The following is a 22,339-nucleotide window of genomic DNA, read 5'->3' on the forward strand; positions in this document are numbered from 1 at the left end:
CTGAAATTACAGAAACTGGTTTTAAAAAGAACATGAACTGGCTTAGTTTCTTTGATCAAATATTTTTTATGTACGGGCGATTACGTATTTCTTTCGACCACTTCTTTTTTTCCGACCACTGCTATTTATCGATGCTATTTTTTTTTAAAATGTTTTGTCCACCAGTAGGCGTGGCTACGAGGGGGTACATTCGATTTGGTATATGACTCCACACTCCATGCATGTCTATAATAGGCCTGTTAAAGGGTAGAATGTCGAGGGTCTTAGGTTCAGCACAAAAAGGCAGCAATGAAGCAAAAATTACTTCGAATCCATTTTAATCCATTTTTTCTTTCAAAACTGAGAATACACAGGCAGCACATGGCATAGCTTCCGCCTTCTAGCTTCCCCCCTCGGGACTGACACGCCTCCCTTATATCTGCTCGTCAGGTCACCCGAGATTGGTACATACCAATCCATGAAATATCACCGGGGGTGTTTACATATCAATCAACTAAATATGCATCAAACTGGTCAAAACAAACGTACCTATAATAAATTAAACTACATCAGACCTTAGTTATTATTTTTGCGTGGACACACGCCACTACTTACAAAGTACATGTTCAAATAAAGATAATTGATTTCACGGAGACGCAACGGCGTCACTCGCGCACGCCCCCGCACCATATAGCTGTCCCCAGCCGGGCGCGCGCTTCCTAGAAGCCGCATTGAACGCACAGCTGACAACGGCGGTGAGCAGTTGTTGTTTTTTTTTACCACTCAATACGTAAACCCGCCCCACAATCGCATAATACATCAAATCCCAAACATAATGCAGAAACTTGATTACTCTCGCTTACTCTTGCATGCAAGATAAATGCCCCGGTGCGGCCTCAATACGGACACGTGAGGACGCGCCAATAGCCGCGTCATCACAAGGCCCATATACTATGTGTTTTAGTAGTTCTTTAAACGATCATCATTGTTTTCTTTACATGTGGAGGTAATAACAAGGTACCTTATAAACTTAAATAGTTAGATTACTTTTTACTTTATTGCTTACTACTAGCTCTTCGTTCTGCTTAACGTTAATAAATGCAACAGGAGTGCTAAGTAGAGATGACAGGGGCTGCTAGTTTATTTACTGCTATACTTTATAGTGTTAATTTATTCCTCTGTTGTGTTAGAGTTGGTCAACTGTAGTTAACTAGTTAAAACATATGTGAGGCCATGTGATGGACCCATGGGCGAAGGCTGATGGAACGCAAGCTGGGGCCTAATCCATCCGACTGGGTCGTCTAGGCGAGGGTGTATGATGTTGAAAGATCCAAAACACCCAACGACCCCAGGTGCATGGATGGGTTAGAGAGATGAATGCTCTTCAAACTGATGCTACATCATGGACAATGTTGTCAGACCGAGGACCACCGTTAGACACACACCGTTAGGTACTTATCACGACGGTGATCCACTGAGCGCTTGAGGCGGGCCTTTCAGCCTCTATCAGACTCTTCACTGCATCCCCTGACTGGCTGGAACCTAGCGACCTGAGCCAGCTAGGAGGGCTGGACAGTTCCACTACAACATACCTGACTCAATAACCTCCACACCTAAAGAAAACAATGATGATTGTTTAAATAACTCCTAAAACATAGGCTTATTATACTCAACGCTGTACATCTGTACAGAGGGTCTCTGTCAGACGTGTTGAACCCCATCGTAGCCACGCCTACTGGTGGAGAAAACATCATAAAAGTTAGCATTGAAAAAAACATTTGTCTAAATGAAAATGAATTGGATCAAACGAAATACGGAAATCATGATTAAAAAAAAATATATATATATATATATATATCAAGAAGGTAAGCCAATTCATGTTTTCTTTGGGACCAGTTTCGGAAATGTTACGACATATATACGATACTTGTTTTTACGCTTTCAATAATAAAGCCCCATATTTCACTCCATATAGTTATTATATTTTATTTGACAGCCATATTGCAACAAATAATTGTAGTACCACATTTTCCATTGCGCATACTGACATCATATGCATATATATATATATATATATGCATATTTGTATATATACAGTATATAAATATATGTATGTATATATATATATATAAATATATATATGTATATATATATATATGTATAACCTATTTCAAATATGACATCTTTACTATTTATTTATTTTTATTTATTTTTTTGTATTTTGTACAAAAACATTTGCAAAGCAATTCACTTTAAGCAACAATGCCAATAGTGATTACAAATTTAAATTTACGTATCTTTTGTGTTGTGGTGCATACGCCTCGGATATTTTTTGTAACATATGCATTAATCAATTGTCATATTTGTGTAAACTCAATAACTGTGCTTCAAGTTGTAAAGTGATCATCATAGACTAGTATACACTGGTTATTTTTTCGTGCATGTGCATTTTCTTGATATTTTCATTCTGTTTCTTCTTTGTATTTTTTGGTCTTCTGGCTGACAAATCTCACAAATCTAACGGCAGAGACCGCAGACCACAACTGAACATTTGCTGGAAGGCTAATCCCATCAAACTCCAGAGGTTAATTAATACAAACAGACCGACTTCTCCAAATGATCTCCTTAGAGACTACCTGCTACTTAAAGTAGACATGAAAAACTCTGGACGGATAAAATCACAAAGCAGCATTGCACATTCATAATGACATGACACGTAATAACAAATTAACAGCGCAAACCATTGACTACATTAGCATTAGCATTAGCAGTATCAGCTTAAGTAAATTGGATGCATAAGGCATCATCACTGTTTCCTGACCAGTGGCAATTCACCTTCGATGCACTGAATTAGAAAATGAAAACATCAGAAGAGAATTTCTACACAATATAAATCTTAAAAAAGGGCCGACATGCTTGCACTCAATCAAACTGACTGACAGGACAGTTCACCACATACAGATGTAAAAGGCACAAAAACACATCCCACAATTATTGATTGGCTCAAAAACAGTGACCCAACAGCTGTTTTGGTTTCTTTTTATTCCTAATCCTACATCCCTCCTGCTGCTCTGTCTCTTGCTACATAACAAAGGAGAGAAGGGATTTGCAACAGGCAACTGTAATACAAAGGCATAATTAAGATTCATGAGCTCCTCACAGAAGTAGAAGAGTCAAGTGGCTGTGATATGGAATGACCTGAAGATAGGCTGTGCAAATGTACCACGGTGGCTAGAAAATAAACATCCCTAATTCGTTTACGTCTAATTCCCGGGAAACTTCCCGACCTTCATTATATTTTGCAATGGGTACAGTGCAGAGTTTTGATTGAAGTAAGTTATTTGTTTTTCATAAAACAGGGAACGCAACCCCCACACAAACACAATGCAGTGTTTGTGTGTGCGTGTGCGTGTGCGTGTGCGTGTGTGTGTGTGTGTGTGTGCGTGCGTGCGTGCGTGGGGGTGGGGGTAGTGATTCATCAGACTACAGACTTAAAAAAGTAGTCAGACAGGCGAGACAAAGCTGACCTGGTGCTTACGGCATAACGTCTGGTTCCACAAAGAACATCCTCAAGTTGCATATAATGAAAAGTCTTTAAAGTCTTTCTGAGTGAATACCACCAGCATCTCACTATAGCACATTGTTCCACGGTTGAGAACACAAACGAGTACAGTCACAAAATATAGTATACTTATAAATACAATACTGCAATACTACATGCCTAGACATTTCTTCTTGCGGAGAGGCAGACCACCCTCTACTCCAGCCCAACCTTGTGTCCACTGAAAGCTGTATCTCGGACCTACAAATCCCAGCCTCTTTTTTTCCCCCATCCCAGTGCTTCACGTCACAGTTGCGTTCCATCTGCATGTCATTTCATCCAAGCCACCTGCCTCAATACCCCCCGCCCCCCTCCCACTACCACACACACACACACACACACACACACACACACACACACACACACACACACACACACACACACACACACACACACACCACCACCACCACGCGTTGTGGCTCGCTCAGTATTTGCCTGTGAGTGCCCAGATGTTGGCACAGGCGTTGCGGAGGCTGTAACAGCAGATGATCTCCTTGAAGGTCTTTCTCATCTCCTGGCTCCGGAAGGCATAGATGAGCGGGTCGATCACGGAGTTGCACATGATGAGGATGAGATACATGTTGAAGTGGGACATGAAGCACACGCAGTATAGGTTGCGGGGGCAGGAGATCATGAGGATGAGGTGCAGGAAGAACGGCGCCCAGCACACGATGAAGATGCCCAAAAGAATGGTGAGCGTGATGGCCCCCTTCATACTGGCCCGCTGGTGGATCGAGTTGTAGCCCGGCAGGGCGGCGATGCGCTTGACGTGAGAGCGTGCCAGCATGAACATGTGGCTGTAGAGCGACGCCATGAGCAGCAGCATGGCGAAGAACATGGACACCAGGCAGATGATGACGGGGGTGGTGTCCGAGTAGATGATGAAGACAATGCCGCAGCCCGTGCAGAAAGTCCAGATGCCGGCGATGATGAAGCCGGCACGCCTCACCGTGACGATATTGTGGTACCGGAGCGCGTAGAAGATGGTCACGTACCTGGCGGGGGTGGATCATAACGGGTCTGTTTACCACCTTGTTGTCTTCATACACTGATGCAAGAAGTAATTGTCCTATTTGGACACCAGCCTCCTATGCAAACGTCACACTATCCAGTGAACTCAAAACTCTGCTCATTTAGCAAGTAGCGCTGTCATCAGTTTTATGCTGTGCATGTGTGCCTGAAAAAAGCAAAGCACAATGCAGTAAGCATATCAATATGCTATACCGAGATTCATTGTTTATTGTCGACATAATAAGGCTTCAAAGCATTCGGCCTCTCTGACAACTTTTCTCAGTATATGCTCATCAGTGCATCCACATATTTATAGCAACATTTGTATGCATTGTGTTGAGTCAAAGGACAACCCATTCAGCCAGCTAACCAAGCAACTAGTCCCCCTCTCTCCCTCTCTCCTGTCAGCCCTACCGGTCCACAGCGATGGCCAGGAGGCTACACATAGACGCCACCACAGAGATGCAGATCAGCGAGTCAAACACGTTGTCCATCTGGCGGATGAAGCTGTCCTCCACCACAAGCTGCCGATTGTTCAGCAGGTAGATCACAATGGTTTCCCACGCGTTCGACACGCTCACCAGCATGTCGGCCACCGCCAGACTGCAAGGGGCCACAAGAAGACACACAGCCTCAGATCAACGTACCAACAACACAGAGGCAAGCCAGCCAACTGCAGCCAGTGGTGTTAGACACTATGTTTATAGCTGTACGGTTGCGATGTCATACGTGCCTGACTTCAATGATGTCAAGTGTGTGTTTGTGTGTACAAACACAAAGAGAGAGTGTGTGTGTGAGTGTGTTTGATGATGTGATTTGTGATTTCATTTCTGAGGTGCATGTTACCTGCAGACAAAGAAGTACATGGGCGAGTGGAGGTTCTTGTTCTTCACGATAGCTGTGATGACCAGGATGTTCTCGAGCAGAGAGATGATCCCCAGGATGAGGAATATCTGCTCCACCAACAGAAAGGTACACAGTAGAGATGTATGGGTGAGGAACAACCCAAGAGCTATAACGTATAGCGATATTAAAGCAGTAAACTGCAATGCTTAGTGAAGAGACCATGAATATGCATGTACAGAGATCTGCATGAGCGTATTATGCAGCAATTTTTTTAATGAAATAATTAGGACAACAATACACACTGCATAGCAAACAGACACACAGAGGTGCATACTGAAGAGATACACACAGAAGAGGTACAAACAGAAGAGGTACACACAGAAGGAGGTACACACAGAAGAGGTACACACAGAAGGAGGTACACACAGAAGGAGGTACACACAGAAGGCGGTACACAGAGAAGGAGGTACACAGAGAAGGAGGTACACACAGAAGAGGTACACACAGAAGGAGGTACACACAGAACGAGGTACACACAGAAGAGGTACACAGAGAAGGAGGTAAACAGAGAAGGAGGTGAATACAGAATTAGGTCCACACAGAAGGAGGTGAACACAGAAGGTGGTCCACACAGAAGGAGGTTCACACAGAAGGAGGTACAAACAGAAGGAGGTCCACACAGAAGGATGTCCACACAGAAGGAGGTCCACACAGAAGGATGTCCACACAGAAGGATGTCCACACAGAAGGAGGTCCACACAGAAGGAGGTCCACACAGAAGAGGTAGATACTGAAGGAGGTCCACACAGAAGGAGGTCCACACAGAAGGATGTCCACACAGAAGGAGGTGCAAACAGAAGGAGGTCCACACAGAAGGAGGTCCACACAGAAGGATGTCCACACAGAAGGAGGTGCAAACAGAAGGAGGTCCACACAGAAGGAGGTCCACACAGAAGGAGGTGCAAACAGAAGGAGGTCCACACAGAAGGGTTTATACAGACCTCTGTGGCGATGTGCACCTGCTCGCAGGCCATTGGCTTGGAGCCGATCGGCGGGCCCGGCTGCAGTGACGGGTGCAGGGTGTAGTTCTGCTGGTCGTAGTAGTAGCCCATGGTGGAGTTCCCAGAATACTCCATCTGCTGGAACCAGTTCTCACCGGACATGTTCATGACTGCTGTGGCCGTTCCGCTTCGAGGTCTCGATCACTCACCGGCCGCTGGTGCCACTCGCACACCTCTGGGTGTGCATGAGGGCTGGGGAAGGCTGGCAGTCTGTCAGAGGAAAGCAAAATTGGGAAGTTAGCTCAAAGAGAGCAGCGGATTTGTATTATTATGTGGGTTTATTTTATGTCATAACCTAGACATGACACCGGTCATCAACATGAAGGAGTCTTTCTGAATGTTTATTCGATCGATTATGTCATTTTAGTGTAGAGTCCACATTGTTTGAGGTGTGTTTGTTGTGACAACATAACCTGTCAATGTCTTTGTTTTGACAACGTGACATTAACTAAGGCCGCATAACCTGTCCAAAAAATGCTACAGCAGGTTTAGTTATACAACTTAAAAATATATATTCTAGGTGTAAACAAATTGTTAAACTGGCCAATGGTCAAAGACCATGGCCAAACAGAAGACAAACAGCATTGACAACAGTGGTAAACATTCATAAAGCCTCCTTTAGGTTCATGACATGATATGATATGCCATTTTTGTGTCACGTCATTTGAGTCTCATGCACACCCTTTCAGATAAAGTGTTAAGTTATTTGGTCATCTCAATATAAATGTTCCAACAAGGCCAATGTGTGTCTATCAAGTACTTAATTGTGTCTAATTTCATGCATTCAACCAGCAAGGGCAGAAGGGTTTGCAGATTACAGATACATCCCTACTTGGAACAGCAATGCATGTATCCTGTAATTATTTCTTGACTGACTGAATAAATAGAAGTTGCTAGCTCACCACATTCTAGTCCAGCTAGTGTGAAAGATTGGCCATGAAGAGGAACATTTATCTCTTACAAATAACATAATTATCAGAGAGAAAAAGATGGAACGGTAACTTATGCAAAATACTTAGGCTAGCTAGCTACTGGAATTGTATTGACAATAACAAATAGGAATCACAGGTGTTAGGATTGCAGTTGTTATATTGTTGTAATTCTAAATCACATTTTTTATATTATAACCGGCTAACCTTATTATATAAGGTATAACATAATCATTTTCTAATGACTCATGTCTGTCTAGGCGTGGACAATCCCATATCAGTCCAGCAGAGTCCAGAGTTGTCTTGCATGAACACCTGCTCCCTGGATGGAGCTGTTCGCTGTTATTAAAGCTTTTGGCTTTGTCTGTACGATGGAAATGAAGTGTGAACTTCTTTAAAAGAATCACACTACTTTGTTCATTCATTTTGCCATCTTTAGAAATATGGAATCGCACTCAGTGAGGGTGTTAGTTGTGTCCTGACACTAATGTTGATTCAATATCATACTTCTGTTTAATATTGTTATTGAATGCACGCCTATACTTTTCTCAAAGTAAGAGGATCGTATGTGTTAACTGAACATAAGGATGCTACAGTAACCATTAGTTGCCACTGGCTCTGTAAGGATATATAGCTGAGGTTCATTCAGGGGAACCCTCTAGCATTGCCATGAAATATGTGAGGAATAAACCATGTGGGTGTCTTATTATTGGAAACAAAGTAGAAGGTGATGAGGCCGAACTGAGGTTGTCCTCGTCTCTGAAGTACATTACTGTCCAATAACTGGACAGTAGTTTATTCAACTTATACCATTTACCAACAACGGTTACATATAAATAACCTTTGTCTCTCTCTCTTTATCATTATTTAATATGAAATTGAAATATTTTACTGTAGCGCTTTTAGCATATTGTTTATGCATTGTCCAGAAAACAATAGTTTGAAGGTTCTGTTTGACCATTGTTTTTAATGTTGGATTTGGAGACCATTGATTAGGAACTGTTAAAAGGCAGAGGTGCTAGGTGTAAGGTGTCCCATTACTTTTAAAGGTCCCATGGCATGCTACTTTATGGATGCTTTCATATAGGTGTTAGTGGTGATGACCACAGACATCCTATATCATAGACGGAGCAACGAACGCTACTGCATACTGGCGTTGACGAGACGCGGGGCCGCCATTTTGGACTGGTGATCTGCTCCACTCAGTGCAATCCGTTTGGCAGGAGCAATGAACTGTCAGCGCATTTAATTAATCATACCTCACTGAATACCACTGATTTTCACACGTTTTTTGTCATACGTGTAGCTATGATAAAGGACACATGGTTTGGCGTGTTTTATTATTCATATTTGGCTTAACAGTAATATAATATTCTTATATACTATAAGTGACCAGACGTCCGAGATCAAAACTGGGAACATAATCCCAGAGAAAGGGAAGAAAACCGGTCAGCTATGTTTAAATTCAAGAAACAATATATGATTAGGCTATATATACATATATACAGGGTGCGATTTGTGAAAAAACCAGAGGGGGGGATAATTTTGAGAAACATTTTAAAATGTTTCAAAATGAAGACGGACCCTGTGTATTTTGGTTGTTAATTATTACGATGTAATGGTGAAAATACTTTGGGTGGGGGGGATAATTTTTATCCCCACCGAGCAGGGGCGAGGCTAGCCCATTTTTAGGGGTGCTGAAGCACCCCTAAAAAGGGGCTCAGCACCCCTAAAACTTGGGAGTAAGAAATGTTATTCTAAAAATTATATTTGTTCGTCTTTGAAATTGTTAAATAATGTCCAAAACATAAAATCTTTTGAGTTAGTTGAACCAATGTTAAAATTATGAAGTTATTTTTCAATAGAAATATTTTTTGTTTTTGTGTGAAAAAAGGGTGGGTGGTGTGGCAGTGGGGCTCATTGAGTGCTCAGCACCTCTAAAGCTCTGACCCTAGAATCGCCCCTGCCACCGAGGATAAAAATAATTCAGCAGAGGGTAGGACGTGTAAACCAGAGGGGCGATAATCCCCACCATCCCCACCGGCAAATCGCACCCTGTTTATATATGTTGTTTTTGGCAGACGCTTTATTCCAAAGCGACATGCATAAAAAATACATATAAAACAATCACTGTAAACATTATAATAATTAAGGAAAGAATGTTGTTGATAAAAGTAAACACAAAATATCAATACGAAGTGTCAAGACAGAATAAACTCTGCTGCTGCAGCAACAGTCAGAGATAGTCTATAAGGTAAGATATATACAGTGTTGTGCCTGAACGCGTTCATTGAACGATAGTTCATGAACTCGTTCATATTTTGGGCGAACATGAACTGAAGTACTGTATTACTGCCTGATGAACGTTACTGTGAACTCGTTCATTCTGGTGTCTGTGAACGGAACCCTCACTTGGTTTAACTTCGTTCAATATGGGGGTTATTTGTTTATCAACACGGCGGATGCGCGCGCAGATTGCCGTGTTGTTTGACCGGTTGCCATGGTAATCTCCGTGTGGTTAATTTGCAGTTGCGGTGTTGCCAGCTCACTGTTACATTAAACTGTAATTAGAAAAGGCGGTTATATGCTATAGACCCTATAGTATCTGTCGTATAAAGGCTGGGACGAATTTCAAATTATAAATATGCACACTTTATTTTGAAAGTATAGACCGGCGCGATTCCCATTGAAACGAATGGCGCGGTGATTATTCTTCAAAACGAGAGCTGTTAAATTGTGGAAAATGAATTAAACTGTAATCAGACAACGCGGTTATATGCTATAGACCCTAGAGTATCTGTGGTATAAAGGCTGAGACGAATTTCGAATTATAAATATGTACAATCCATAACGTTAGCTCTCTGGCTCATAGTTCAGCGGATTAGAATACCTTACAGAATCATTGCTTGTTGGCCGGAAACGGAAAGGGGGGCTGTTCACGTTTGGTTGTAGTCTTTTTGCTCGGTTCTCCGTCTCAACAGTAGGGCTAGAACCGAGAGAAAAGTCTACAACCAAACGTGAACACCCCCCCTTTCCGTTTTCGGCCAACGAGCAATGAGTCTTCCAACAGAAATCAATGGGATTTACAAAATGCGCTAAATGTGCAATAAAACACGATAGAAACTGTGCTTCGCTGCAATACTTGATTCAACCACTCTATTTCATCCTAGACAAACCACAAAGGAGGCTCAATGTTCAAAATACCGGAAAAAACGAATAGCTCACAGCAACATATTGAAAAAAAGAACTATGAACTAGTTCTTTTTTTGGAACTGTGAACTTAGTTCAAAATTTTGAATTATGAACGTTTAACTGAACTAGTTCATTTTAAAATTTGTGAATTGAACTTTGAACTAGTTCACGTAGAAAGTGAACTTTCCCAACACTGGATATATATATACAGGGTGCGATTTGCCAGTGGGGATGGTGGGGATTATCCCCCCCTCTGGTTTACACGTCCTACCCTCTGCTGAATTATTTTTATCCTCGGTGGGGATAAAAATTATCCCCCCCATCCAAAGTATTTTCACCATTACATCGTAATGATTAACAACCAAAATACACAGGGTCCGTCTTCATTTTGAAACATTTTAAAATGTCAAAATTATCCCCCCCTCTGGTTTTTTCACAAATCGCACCCTGTATATAAACACCTGAAAGTTTTTATATCAGCTAAAACCACCAATCTGTTTCACTGGATTCAGATAAAACCAAATTATGTCTTACCCAACAATGTTAGCATTTGAATATTGTTACTTGAATGACTCCATTTATATCATGGCTACAATTACACTCTTAAGAATGTGTTGTCTTATACTTTGCCTAAAATGAGAATGCGTCATACAAATCTGCTGATGGAATGTTTATTTGTGGATGGATGGATGGAATGGACTTGAGTTTGCAGGTGGGAATTGATACAGGAAAATGATCAGACCAGAACGAGTGAAATTCAAAATACAAAAAAAAGCAGCCAGGGTAAATGCAGACTGACCATTTACAGTGTTGCATAAATAAGAGAATAAAATATAAAAGAATTATCATGGAAAATAAATCCATCGCATTAGGCCTGATTATCATGAATTAGGAGTGAAATTCAAAATACAACAAAAAATAGTCAGGGTAAATGCAGACTGACCAATGTAGCGTATGCAAGGCAATGTGAATATAAAAAATATCAATATCTGTGTGGGATTAAAACCCTGAAAGAGGACTGTTTTGAATAGCTTCTTTCACATGCTTTTTTTCTGAAGTTCAAGAGAGGCGATTTTGGCAATGTGGTGCAGCCTTATCTTATGAAACACAGACACAACCAATGATAACAAGTCTGAATGGTGGTTGTCGATGCCAAACTGTGTTCCCCAAGCAGAAATACATCCTCTGTTCCAATCTCCCCTCAGACTTTATGCTGCTCCCTGGCTCCCCATCCCCACTTCAAGATGGCGGCCGCATTTCTCGCGTCCCATCAGCCAATGCTGCGTCTATGTATAGGATGTCTATGGTGATGACCCCCACTACGAGTCTCGCTGTGGAAGTCCCAGAGACGCCAGAGAACCTGACGACAAACCTTAGCTTATATTGCGTGTTATGCACCATAACACCAACAGCAGAACAGTTATCCAAATAACAAAGAAGTGTACCACACTTGCGTTACAGTTTGTGTATATTCACACTAGTAATGCGCGATATAGACGATATACGATATAAACGATAAAAAAAAATGGCCTACGATAGATTTTAATTCTATCGCTCTATCGCGATAATGCATGTTGATGACGCAAAATACAATGTTTAATTTTTGGTTTGGTGCAATTCCTTTTCACATTGCAATTTTCGCAACAGTGCCAGAATTCGTCAACAAACCTGCATGTGTGCAAAGAACGTTAACCCATTTGTACTGGCTGCTGTGCGGCGCAACATTGTATCTAGTAGATACAATGTTGCTCCGCGCAGCCGGTACAAATGGGTTAATGGTAAACACGCATTGATGCGCAATCCGGTCTTAAAGGTAAACACGCACAGATGCGTGATCCGGTCTGAATGGGTTAAATCATTGCACAAAAAGGTCTGGGGCGTTGTAAAGCGTTAAAGAAAAAGGGGGGGGGGGGGAAGCACCGGTGAAAGTAAACAATCATGGATATCCAGCGTGATATACATTGATCTGCGGACTGGTCCAACTCCTTCTCCCTCATCCTGACTTGGAATGTGTTAAATGCATCGGCATTTTTAAGTTATGTTTTCCAGCATACTTTTTACTTGCTTTTGTCGGACCGTCGGGTGGTGGCTCAACATGGAGCAAAGAGGAGACGGAATGTCTTTTGGATATCGGACCCAAATATCCAAAAGACGTTCCGTCTCCTCTTTGCTCCATGTTGAGCAACTTCTCCGAGACCACCTCTCCGGCTGGGTCAACCTCCTTTTGATGGCTAAAAATATCACGTAATCGACAAAAATCTTAACAATCAATGATCGATCATCAATTAATCATGCCCATCCCTAATTGTCAGTACAGTGTCTGTTCCTTATCTAGAAAGACACCCGTTTTTCCTGTTCTCTGCATCTTGGGTGGCATTTAAGAACCAAGGACTTAAACTAAGTTTAGTGCCTTTTAGAATGGTTTGCACTAAAGGAAAGAAACCCAATACTAATTTTATTTATCTGCAACATTATGTTGTATGATTACAGTGTTTCACAATTAATGTTCTCGAAATGACATACTATATTTCTCTTTTTTTAAATACATTTAGCAGTTTGGCTTTCCTTAGGGTCTCTGTAACCTGTTCTGAAAGGGTTACTTTATGATTTTATATTGTGATATATATCGTTATCGCAAGAGGCTGCAATGTATATCGCAATATGGATTTTAGGCCATATCGCCCATCTCTTATTCACACACACGTGACGCTTGCACGGTCGTAGCATATTGTCTCATTGGCAGGCCAAATTCTCCGGGGGGGCAAAGCAGAGAAAGGGGAGGTAACCTGGCCCCTTATGATGACATATGGGGCCAAATACCAAATCGGAGCGTCTCAGCTTTCATTTTTCAAAGGGGGAGCAGGATACCTAGTGCTCATTTTACACCTAACGTCATTTCTAGCCAGTTGGGGACCATAGGCAGGCTAGGGGAACTCATATTAATGTTAGACAACCTCATAAAGTGAAATATTCATGCCATGGGACCTTTAAATACACACCCTTGGAACACTATTGACCAATCAGGATCAAGTATTTAACAAGGCTGTGGTATAAATGGCAATAAAAGGCGTGAAGGCGTATGTGATTTATTAAGGAAATGAATAAATAAATATATCAAAAAGGACGTAGGCGTTAAGGATATTGAACAAAGGAACGGCTACAAATAGACTTAGAACATTGTGGTGGGGATTTGAACCCAGGTCCTTCCAGCTGGAAGTTTATTTCAATCATTATGACTCGCTTGCCATTATACATCTCCGGTGCGTTCTGTGAAAAAATATTTATATTCAATGAAAGATCCACCCCACACACAGAAACATGTCTTATCTCTGTGGCTTCTGAAGACGGTAGAATGTACGGTAAGGATGCTAAATGACAGATGGAATGTAGAAGCTGGTCGATAAACGAATGACAACTAATTTGTAGAGTGCTGCATTAGGAGCCTTGTACTTGCAGTTACGGAAAAAACACGACTTAAAAAGAAGATGGATATTGTTATGGGAAGCACATGTATTAATTGATTGCCATGCTTCGTTTGATTCATGCGATTTTTTCTTCGAACTCATAACCACTGGAGTGTTTTTTTTATCTTTTTCTCTTCCTCATGACACAAGGGACAGACACTACTTTGATCTGGGAAACACGAATGAGATAATATGCATCATCTATTTTTTATTCCAATAGTGGTAGGGCATAAAATTAGACCTACGCACCAAATGTGGGCATGTGGACCATCGCTGTTGCACTTGCGTTAGAAAATACGAATCCACATTTGGCGATTTCGATGAATATGTAGTAAACATCCACCTAGGCTTGACTAATAGAACGAGATACTTAGGGAAAATACTTAGGGAAAATAGGGAATAAGAAAGACTATCGCTGATTACCTCCCCCAGCCAGCTGAACTGTGGTACTGGAATACCAGTGTTAAATACTGGAATATACTAGTTGTATAAATATAATTTTCTAGTTGTCTAGAAAAGTGTCAAGATACATTGAATGGAAAAACAAGGAGGTTGAAGGGAACCTCAAACATGGGGGGATTAACGGACACAACAAGGCCCCAGTTTTGTTGCTTTTGTCTCACGACTTCAACTAGAACTTGCTTTTTCTTCCCATGTCCAAATGGCAGCTGTGTCAAATACAGACACTTTAAATACCAACCATTTCGTCAAGGTTGTGTCCATTTTGTTGTGTGACTAAATCAAGTCTCAAGTCTGTCTACTGTCTGGGTGTGTTATCACTCGCTAACAACAACATGTCTTCATTTCTTAAGTGGCCTGAATGATACACCTTTTGCAAATATGGATTGAGAGGGATTGGGTTTCCCTTATAGATAATTGTCGAACTCAAAATATTATTTTTGGTGAGAGTATCACCAGGGGCGTAGCACCGAATTCTGGGCCCTATATACAAGAAGTCCTGATGGCCCCCCATCAGGACTAGATTTACCAGCAGGCAGCTGGGATGATATAGCAGTTTTGTAATGTCATGACATCTTGGGCTAACCAGCCTATATGCCATAGGTTATTATTTATCATGTAGTTTAATAACGGCTTAGTATTCATTTAATATTTGCTTGCTTCAAATCATTAGCCTGATGTTGCAATATTAGCCTACCCTACACTATATTTATAATTTACCTTATTAATAAGAAAAGCCTCATCATTTGTAGCCCATTGTCTGCTCTTGCTTTTGGGTTGTCTCTGTTTTTTTAAGCAACGATAACAGAGGTAGATCAGAATGGGGATTCATCTTGTGTGAAGTATATTTAAACGTTTGTGCTCACCTTTCTTAGAAAATAAGTTAATCAGAACCCGACTTGCTTCATTTTGTCTTCTCTCCCTGTCTTTCTTCACCTTTCTCTTCTGAGAGCCAGACTTCAATTTATTTAACTTTGGCTGTGACATAGTGCCGCATCTCCATCCAGATAACATAGTTCACAGTAAGCAAGGCGCGATTCGCAGTGAAATCAGCTGTGTGGACTTAACCATTTTGCGCTTTTTGAAAGGGGTGTTCACAGAGTAGTCACAGCAGTCTTTACTTTTAACAATAGTATACCAAATTATCAAATGAATACTCTAAGCTTGCATTTAGATCGATATTCATCATGACACTTAGTTATGTTAATAAACTATTTGAACAACACTAAAAAAAAAAGAACAATAATCGGAACTTCCATTGGGCCTCCCTCTGCCTTGGGCCCCCCCAAGCCTGTCCCCCTGAGTCCGTCGGCCCTGAATATCACCATGGCAGCATAGAGAAAATAGTTCATAGGTTAAGCAATCGACCTCTTTACCGTCTTTTATGTGTTGATCAATAGAGTGGCGAAGTCACGCCCCTTCCGGTAGAGCCCATGGTACCTATGAGATCGAAAAATATGAATGGTTTTCAATGGAGAAAAAGTAATTATTTTCTAGTCGCAGTCTTTATATGCCCCGGATTACACATATGTTGTTTGTGGATTTAAATGATAATTTTTCAAGAATTTGACCGTTTATTGTGCAATTGTTCAGTTAAAGGCTGTAGAGAAAACAAAATTAGAAAGACTACATGTCGGCATAACTGAAACTCTCCACATGCCCCGATTTATAATGGACTGTCGACGCTTTTATCCTCCCCTTGGAAAAAAGCGGTGAAGTGGAGCAGAGAGATCGCCATGTCTGTACCGGAGTTCCAAGTACGGTTGGTGACGTATATCATTCGCGTCGAGAGCAGTGAAGAGCTGTAGTTCACAAAGCGGCCTCACACAAAACCTAACATTATCAAACTTCTTCGCAAATTTTTTTAGTTTTCTTTGCATGAAAAATTATCATTTAAATCCAGAAACAACACATGTGTAATCCAGGGCATACAAAGACTGGGACCAGAAAATAATTACTTTCTCTCCATTGAAACCCATTCATATTTTTCGATCTCATAGGTCCCATGGGCTCTACCGGAAGGGGCGTGACTTCGCCACTCTATAACCAATAAAAAATATAACTAGTGTTTTACTAATTAAAGTGTGTGCAATGTTTCAAAAAACACTGACTTTTTAAACTTAATTATCGTTTTCCACAGCCATATTATCTACCTATTTGGTAAACGATTCCAAAAACACAACACAAATTTTTTATATTATATAATATTTTCTTTATCCGCCAGCGCATCTCATGTTGGGTGAGGGTGTTAGAATTAGTATACCATTATTCTGCCTCACAGTGAGCTCAACCGCAGTCCCTTCCTTAAGTCTCTTTAGTCAAGCATCTTCAAACAGTTTCCTTCAAACTGCTGGTTCAAGGTCACATCCCCAGAGGCGGTCATTAATCCATTTCCTAGAAGGTCTATGTACTCTCATCACTCACTCCCTTTCTCCAGCTGTATGCCACTAATATTATGGTCTCTCTCTCTCTCTTTCATTGACTTTGTGTTGTCTTTCCCCAAGGGCCAGTGTGGGAAGACCTTTTAATCGCTTTATCTTTAAAAAGTCTCGACTGTTTTCATTAAAGGACGTTATGTCTTGCTATGCGTGAGTAATTTCCGGAACGCTCAAATCCCTTCGAGGGATCCTCATCACGCAACGCCATGCGGCGCTGCCGTGAAGGAAGTTTTAAGATATCGTGATAGGCTTGAGATGGGTAACAGTTAGTTATGCCCAGTAATTATTTCCTTTATGGAAATGAATGGGCAAGGGTCAAATGTGTCGGTTAACCATGCCATCATACCTCATCATGAAGTAGGCTAAGTTCTACCTCTGTCATTGTTTATTGCAAAGTTAGTTCAATCAACAACGGGAAGCAATGAGTCCATGCAATGCCAACATTTTGAATAATCTCTTATAAGTGACCAGTATTGCTATCACCTAATAGTAATTTAAAATTGAACATTATTTAGTCATATTCAGAAATTCCTTCGGGTCGATTATTGTTGTGGCAATGTTTAGCACTTAGATTACCTTAATTTCTAATGAAGCTTACAATTTTTAAATTATAATTCATCATCATAACTGTCAAGTAACACTGAGAAAATATTGTTCACCTAAGAAGATGTAAATGTCAAGACATGCAGGAGAACATTTTAAATTGAGACGGAATAAGACAACAAGTATAACGTGTATTATAAGCGTTTGTCATTCCATGTGGGCGATGGCTACATATTATAATAATGTCCTCCTATAGCCTACTTACTTACCAAGCAAATCGTTAAAGCAGTGTTATTCTATTGCCTTGATTGATTTGGCGTCACAGTTAGATATTTATTTTACGATTATATATTATATGATTATATCATATCCTATATTATATTTGATCATTTAACTAAGTTACAGTATGTAACCAATATAACACAGTTGATTTACAAATTGCCAACCCACAAAACAATCATACGTCAATAATGGTTAGAATAGCAATCAAACAAGAAGGAAACATTTTAAATGAATGTCTCACCCCCTGGATGCAACTCCTCAGGATCCTTATTTCTAATGATATCGTTTCGTCAAGAGAACCATGAATGGGGAAATCCTTCCGACGAGTATGACACTTGTCACTCACACAGATCGCTTCTCCAGCCAACCGGGCAGCATACAACGTTGCCGCAGAGACGCAGCTCGTCCTAGCGAGCGTTAAAGTAGCTGACGTTAAAGGACACTTCCGGTTACATGAGGTTTATGCACGTCAAAGTAAAAGCCTTCATATAAATTCTAGATTGAGTAGTAGTAGGAAGACAGTCCACCAAATTGGGTATACTGGGCACCGTTGACAAAAAAAAACGTTTTTTGAAACATTTTTATTTATGAAAATTACTCAAGAATTGCAGAATTAAAAATGTCACTGCATTTCTATATTAATACAATAGACTATATAAAAAAATATTTGTATTGAAGCAATATTTCTTCTCTAATAGCCTGTCTTGGACTTTCCTCATGGGGTCACACAGGGGGTGCGATCATGCACAACCAAACAAAACATGAAAGAATTATATCCCCCTTACAATACCATGGATAGTGCTGTGATACGCTGCGCTTGCCACCCTTTCATGACTCCAATATAAATAGAAAATGATGTCATCTATGGTCTTAAAAACGTGATTGCTGAGAGTGGATGGTCAATTTCGGATTTTATCTTTTATCGCTCTATCGCATTATAGATCTTTAATTCGTTTTTAGTCCAACGCATCCCCGCCGGCAAATCGCACTCTGATTATAGCTAAATTAAGTAGTATTTTACTTTGAAGTGAGATTTTCACAGGATGTCATACTCAAGTTCAAACGGTGGCTAGACGGTGGACACTTCTACTAGGGGAGCGCCGGCGGGGGCTCGTGGAATGTCCAACGTGGAATGTCCTCTCTCTTTAGTTCCAAAAAATGTTTTTCATACACAGTTGGTATTGTGGAATCAATAACTCTGTTATGCCGGTCCTCTGTAAAACATTAATATTTTGCAGCAGGGGCGATTCCAGGATTTTTTTATTGAGTTGGCACAGGAGGGCCCCAGAATCGGTCAGGGGGGGCCCATGGAAAATCCGACAATTCTATCAGAAATTAATACACATACACACATACACATAAATAAACTCATATACATACATATATACATATACATATGCATATATATCTTTGGATTAATGCAAATAGAGCGAATACCTTGCATGACTCATGGGCTCAATTTCTCTGACAACATCCCAAAATATGAGTTGGTAAAGCAACACCCACCGTCGCGGCAATGTGGCAATATTGATTGGAAGGTGTTAAGGTATTTGGCTTCATTCTAAATCAGCCCTTATCTTCGTCTTGGGATAGTTAGGTGTACAGGAGAGTTCTAACATCTAAGTCCATATATGTAGCTTAACCCAAACACACACAAACACAATTGTGTGTGTGTGCACACACACACATTCACACACATGCACACAGGAATGTAGTGACAACATGTGACTAGAGATGGTGCCATAAATCATCCTTGTTTGTTCGAAAAAAGAAGAGTTTGTGATTTCATAATTCTTGCATGTGGCATCAACTCGGTTAAACCTTACCATATTATATTGTTTGTTTGAGCTTGTCTGTTAGCCATCAACACCTTATAATGTGAGTGGTTTGAGATGTTACTGGAGGAAGCACCCTCTGGTCAGAGAGGGCCCGGCCTCTCATCATGGAGCCTGTGGCAAAAACAGCCTGCTTCACCAAATGTTTACCACATAGCATGGTCATCAATGCAGCCCACACTGCATACCTCCCAGCTCTAGTGCATGCAATCACATGCCTTAAGTGATCTAAATAAATCAATGTGGACTTAGGAAATTAAATGCCACATAGGGAAGGGTTCAATTCTCTTATTCAACACCCAAGAGGTTCTTTTGGAACTTTCTGAAAAAAATTGACAAAAATAAAAATGACCGTAGTGCCAGAAGCCCAAAGGTAATTTAATTGAAAATGTAATTACCTTTGGGCCTCTGGCACTAAGGATTTACATTGCTCTATAGCAGTGGTTCTCAACTGATCTGGCCTTGGGACCCACATTTTTCATGGTCATTATGTCGCGACCCATTTTTATTAAAACCAAGCAAATTTATTTCTCTAAAACACTATCACACATACACAATGTCATCATGTTTTTTTACTTAAAAACAAAACCTTTTTCATCCCCGCATACAGAGCTCTCTAGCAATGAGAAACTGGTCAATCAATACTGCGTGCTGCTGATTTAGGTGAATATGAAAAAGATGAACATCATAACTGATCACACAAATATAATCTTCAAGTAGGCTTAGTAAACGAATTGTTTTTACTCAACAAGCATTCAGTGAAGCTTATGAGATAGTTGGGGATGTGCTTTTTTCCTGATAAGAGTTTCAAAGTCTGGGGTAATGTTTGACAGAGTTACTCTCAGGTCATGTCCAGCGTCCAACCTTCCTCTGCTTGGACTTGAGCTGGACCAAAGTTGAGAAGCCACTTTCGCAGAGATAGGTAGTGCTGAACTTAGTAATTGAAGTGATATATAGGCCGACACATAGGAATCATATGTCAAAACGGGCTACATTTGGCTGAATTATAAAAGGTATAAGTGGTTTGAAGAGCTGTTTGGGAGCCGAAAGAGCCGGCTCTTGTTGGTGAGCTGATCCAAATTATCCGGCTCACTAAAAATAACCTAAAATCTCATCTCTTATCAGATGGCCTTATCACTGGAACTATTTTTAGCTATTTTATTTCTTCTCCTACACTCCGCGACCCATTCAAAATGAGTCTGCGACCCACTTTTGGGTCGCGACCCACCAGTTGAGAAACGCTGCTCTATAGGACACAAAAAGACTAGGGGGGCTTAATTAATATTATTTTCTAACTTGTAGTTGTGATAATGAAGACACACTTCAGGTTTTATAACGCGACGGGCCTAAGGAAGTTACCATCGTATCCAATAGCCTACATGGAGACTTTGCAGAGCTTCCATCTGGTTATGTTGTAGAGGCCCAAAACATATCCTTCGGCTCTTCATTGTCAATGTAACTAGAGAGCGGCTCTCAAACGTGTGACATCTTTAATGCAACGTAAACAAGAGTATAGCAGAACTACATGTCTGTTTGTATATTAATCGTTTAGTTGGCATTCATGACAGATGGTAAACAGGATGAACAGGCTGTGGAAAATGCTGTTCATTTCTTGTCTCTTTAGCGTGACAAGAGACAAAGAATTCCAACAAAATATCAAAAGTGAATTGATTAATAAGCAATAACTCCTAAAGCAAAATTTTAAGAAAGAAATTTAAAAAGACAATGCTTAAAACTTTCAAGGATACTTTCTTAGGAATGTCGTATTTGTAATTTGCGATCCCATATGAAATGAAAATTTGACAGATTCTGTGTGAAATTATCACATACTAAACCTCATTCTCCAATGCAGCACCATGAAATAATATTTAAGAAGTACTGTATATGTCCAGCACTGAGAAAGTGAGTTATTTATTGTTTCTAATCGGGAGTATGTGGTCACCCCAACCATCATGTGTTTTCATCAGCTACAACCCTGTTCATGGAGATATCCCTGAGAATTGCAAAAAAGGTGATTCAACATTTCATCTGTGTGCACAGTGTGCATTCTTAAAAAAGTTAAGTATTAAAATACATACAGAAGTGCACTAAATTCTACAAGGTTAGACAAGGAAACACTACTCCAGCAACTCTGATTAGTCGCAGAGTTAATGAACTGACTTTCATTTGCAGCAAACCTCAAAAGATGGCATAATGTCTGACAAACATCACATGCGAAAAACACCATTTAAGGCCTCAGCGTCTCTCAAAGATTACTTAGGATAGAGTGACAACTCTGAGAAAGTTTCATATTTAGCTAGTTGTCATTTTTGATGTTGTCATATTTTCAAACCACATCTGAGATTCCTTTCTATTTTTTTACTTGCATTAAAGCTGTGCGTGTGTGTTTGTGTGTGTGTGTGTGTGTGTGTGTGTGTGTGTGTGTGTGTGTGTGTGTGTGCGTGTGTGCGTGCGTGTGTGTGTGTGGTTGTGTGTGTGTGTGTGTGTGTGTCTGTGTCTGTGTGTGTGTGCGTGTGTATGCATGCGTATTTACAATTTGTATTTCCCATCACAGCAAGCTTAAATCAGTACAGGCAAATTGTTGCTGGTGGTATTGTTTTGGCAATATTCTCGTGTGTATTAATACATATTTTTAAATATATTCACTGTATAGGGGCTATTTTCAAATAGATAACATCAAACACATAAAAGGCACGTAT

General features: G+C 40.5%; 1 protein-coding gene across 1 annotated transcript; it reads right to left on the reverse strand.

Annotated features, from left to right (window-relative positions):
- Nucleotides 1–4,004: 4,004 nt before the first annotated feature.
- Nucleotides 4,005–8,606, reverse strand: mc5ra (melanocortin 5a receptor; the record flags this gene model as incomplete). Its single annotated transcript, XM_079753966.1, has 5 exons — nucleotides 4,005–4,575; nucleotides 5,006–5,194; nucleotides 5,438–5,544; nucleotides 6,439–6,611; nucleotides 8,579–8,606. 5 exons carry the CDS (start codon nucleotides 8,604–8,606, stop codon nucleotides 4,005–4,007), a joined length of 1,068 nt encoding a protein of 355 aa, XP_079610092.1.
- Between the last annotated feature and the right edge of the window lie 13,733 nt (nucleotides 8,607–22,339).

Source organism: Pollachius pollachius (genome assembly GCF_949987615.1).
Source record: "Pollachius pollachius genome assembly, chromosome: 1".
Taxonomy (NCBI): domain Eukaryota; kingdom Metazoa; phylum Chordata; class Actinopteri; order Gadiformes; family Gadidae; genus Pollachius; species Pollachius pollachius.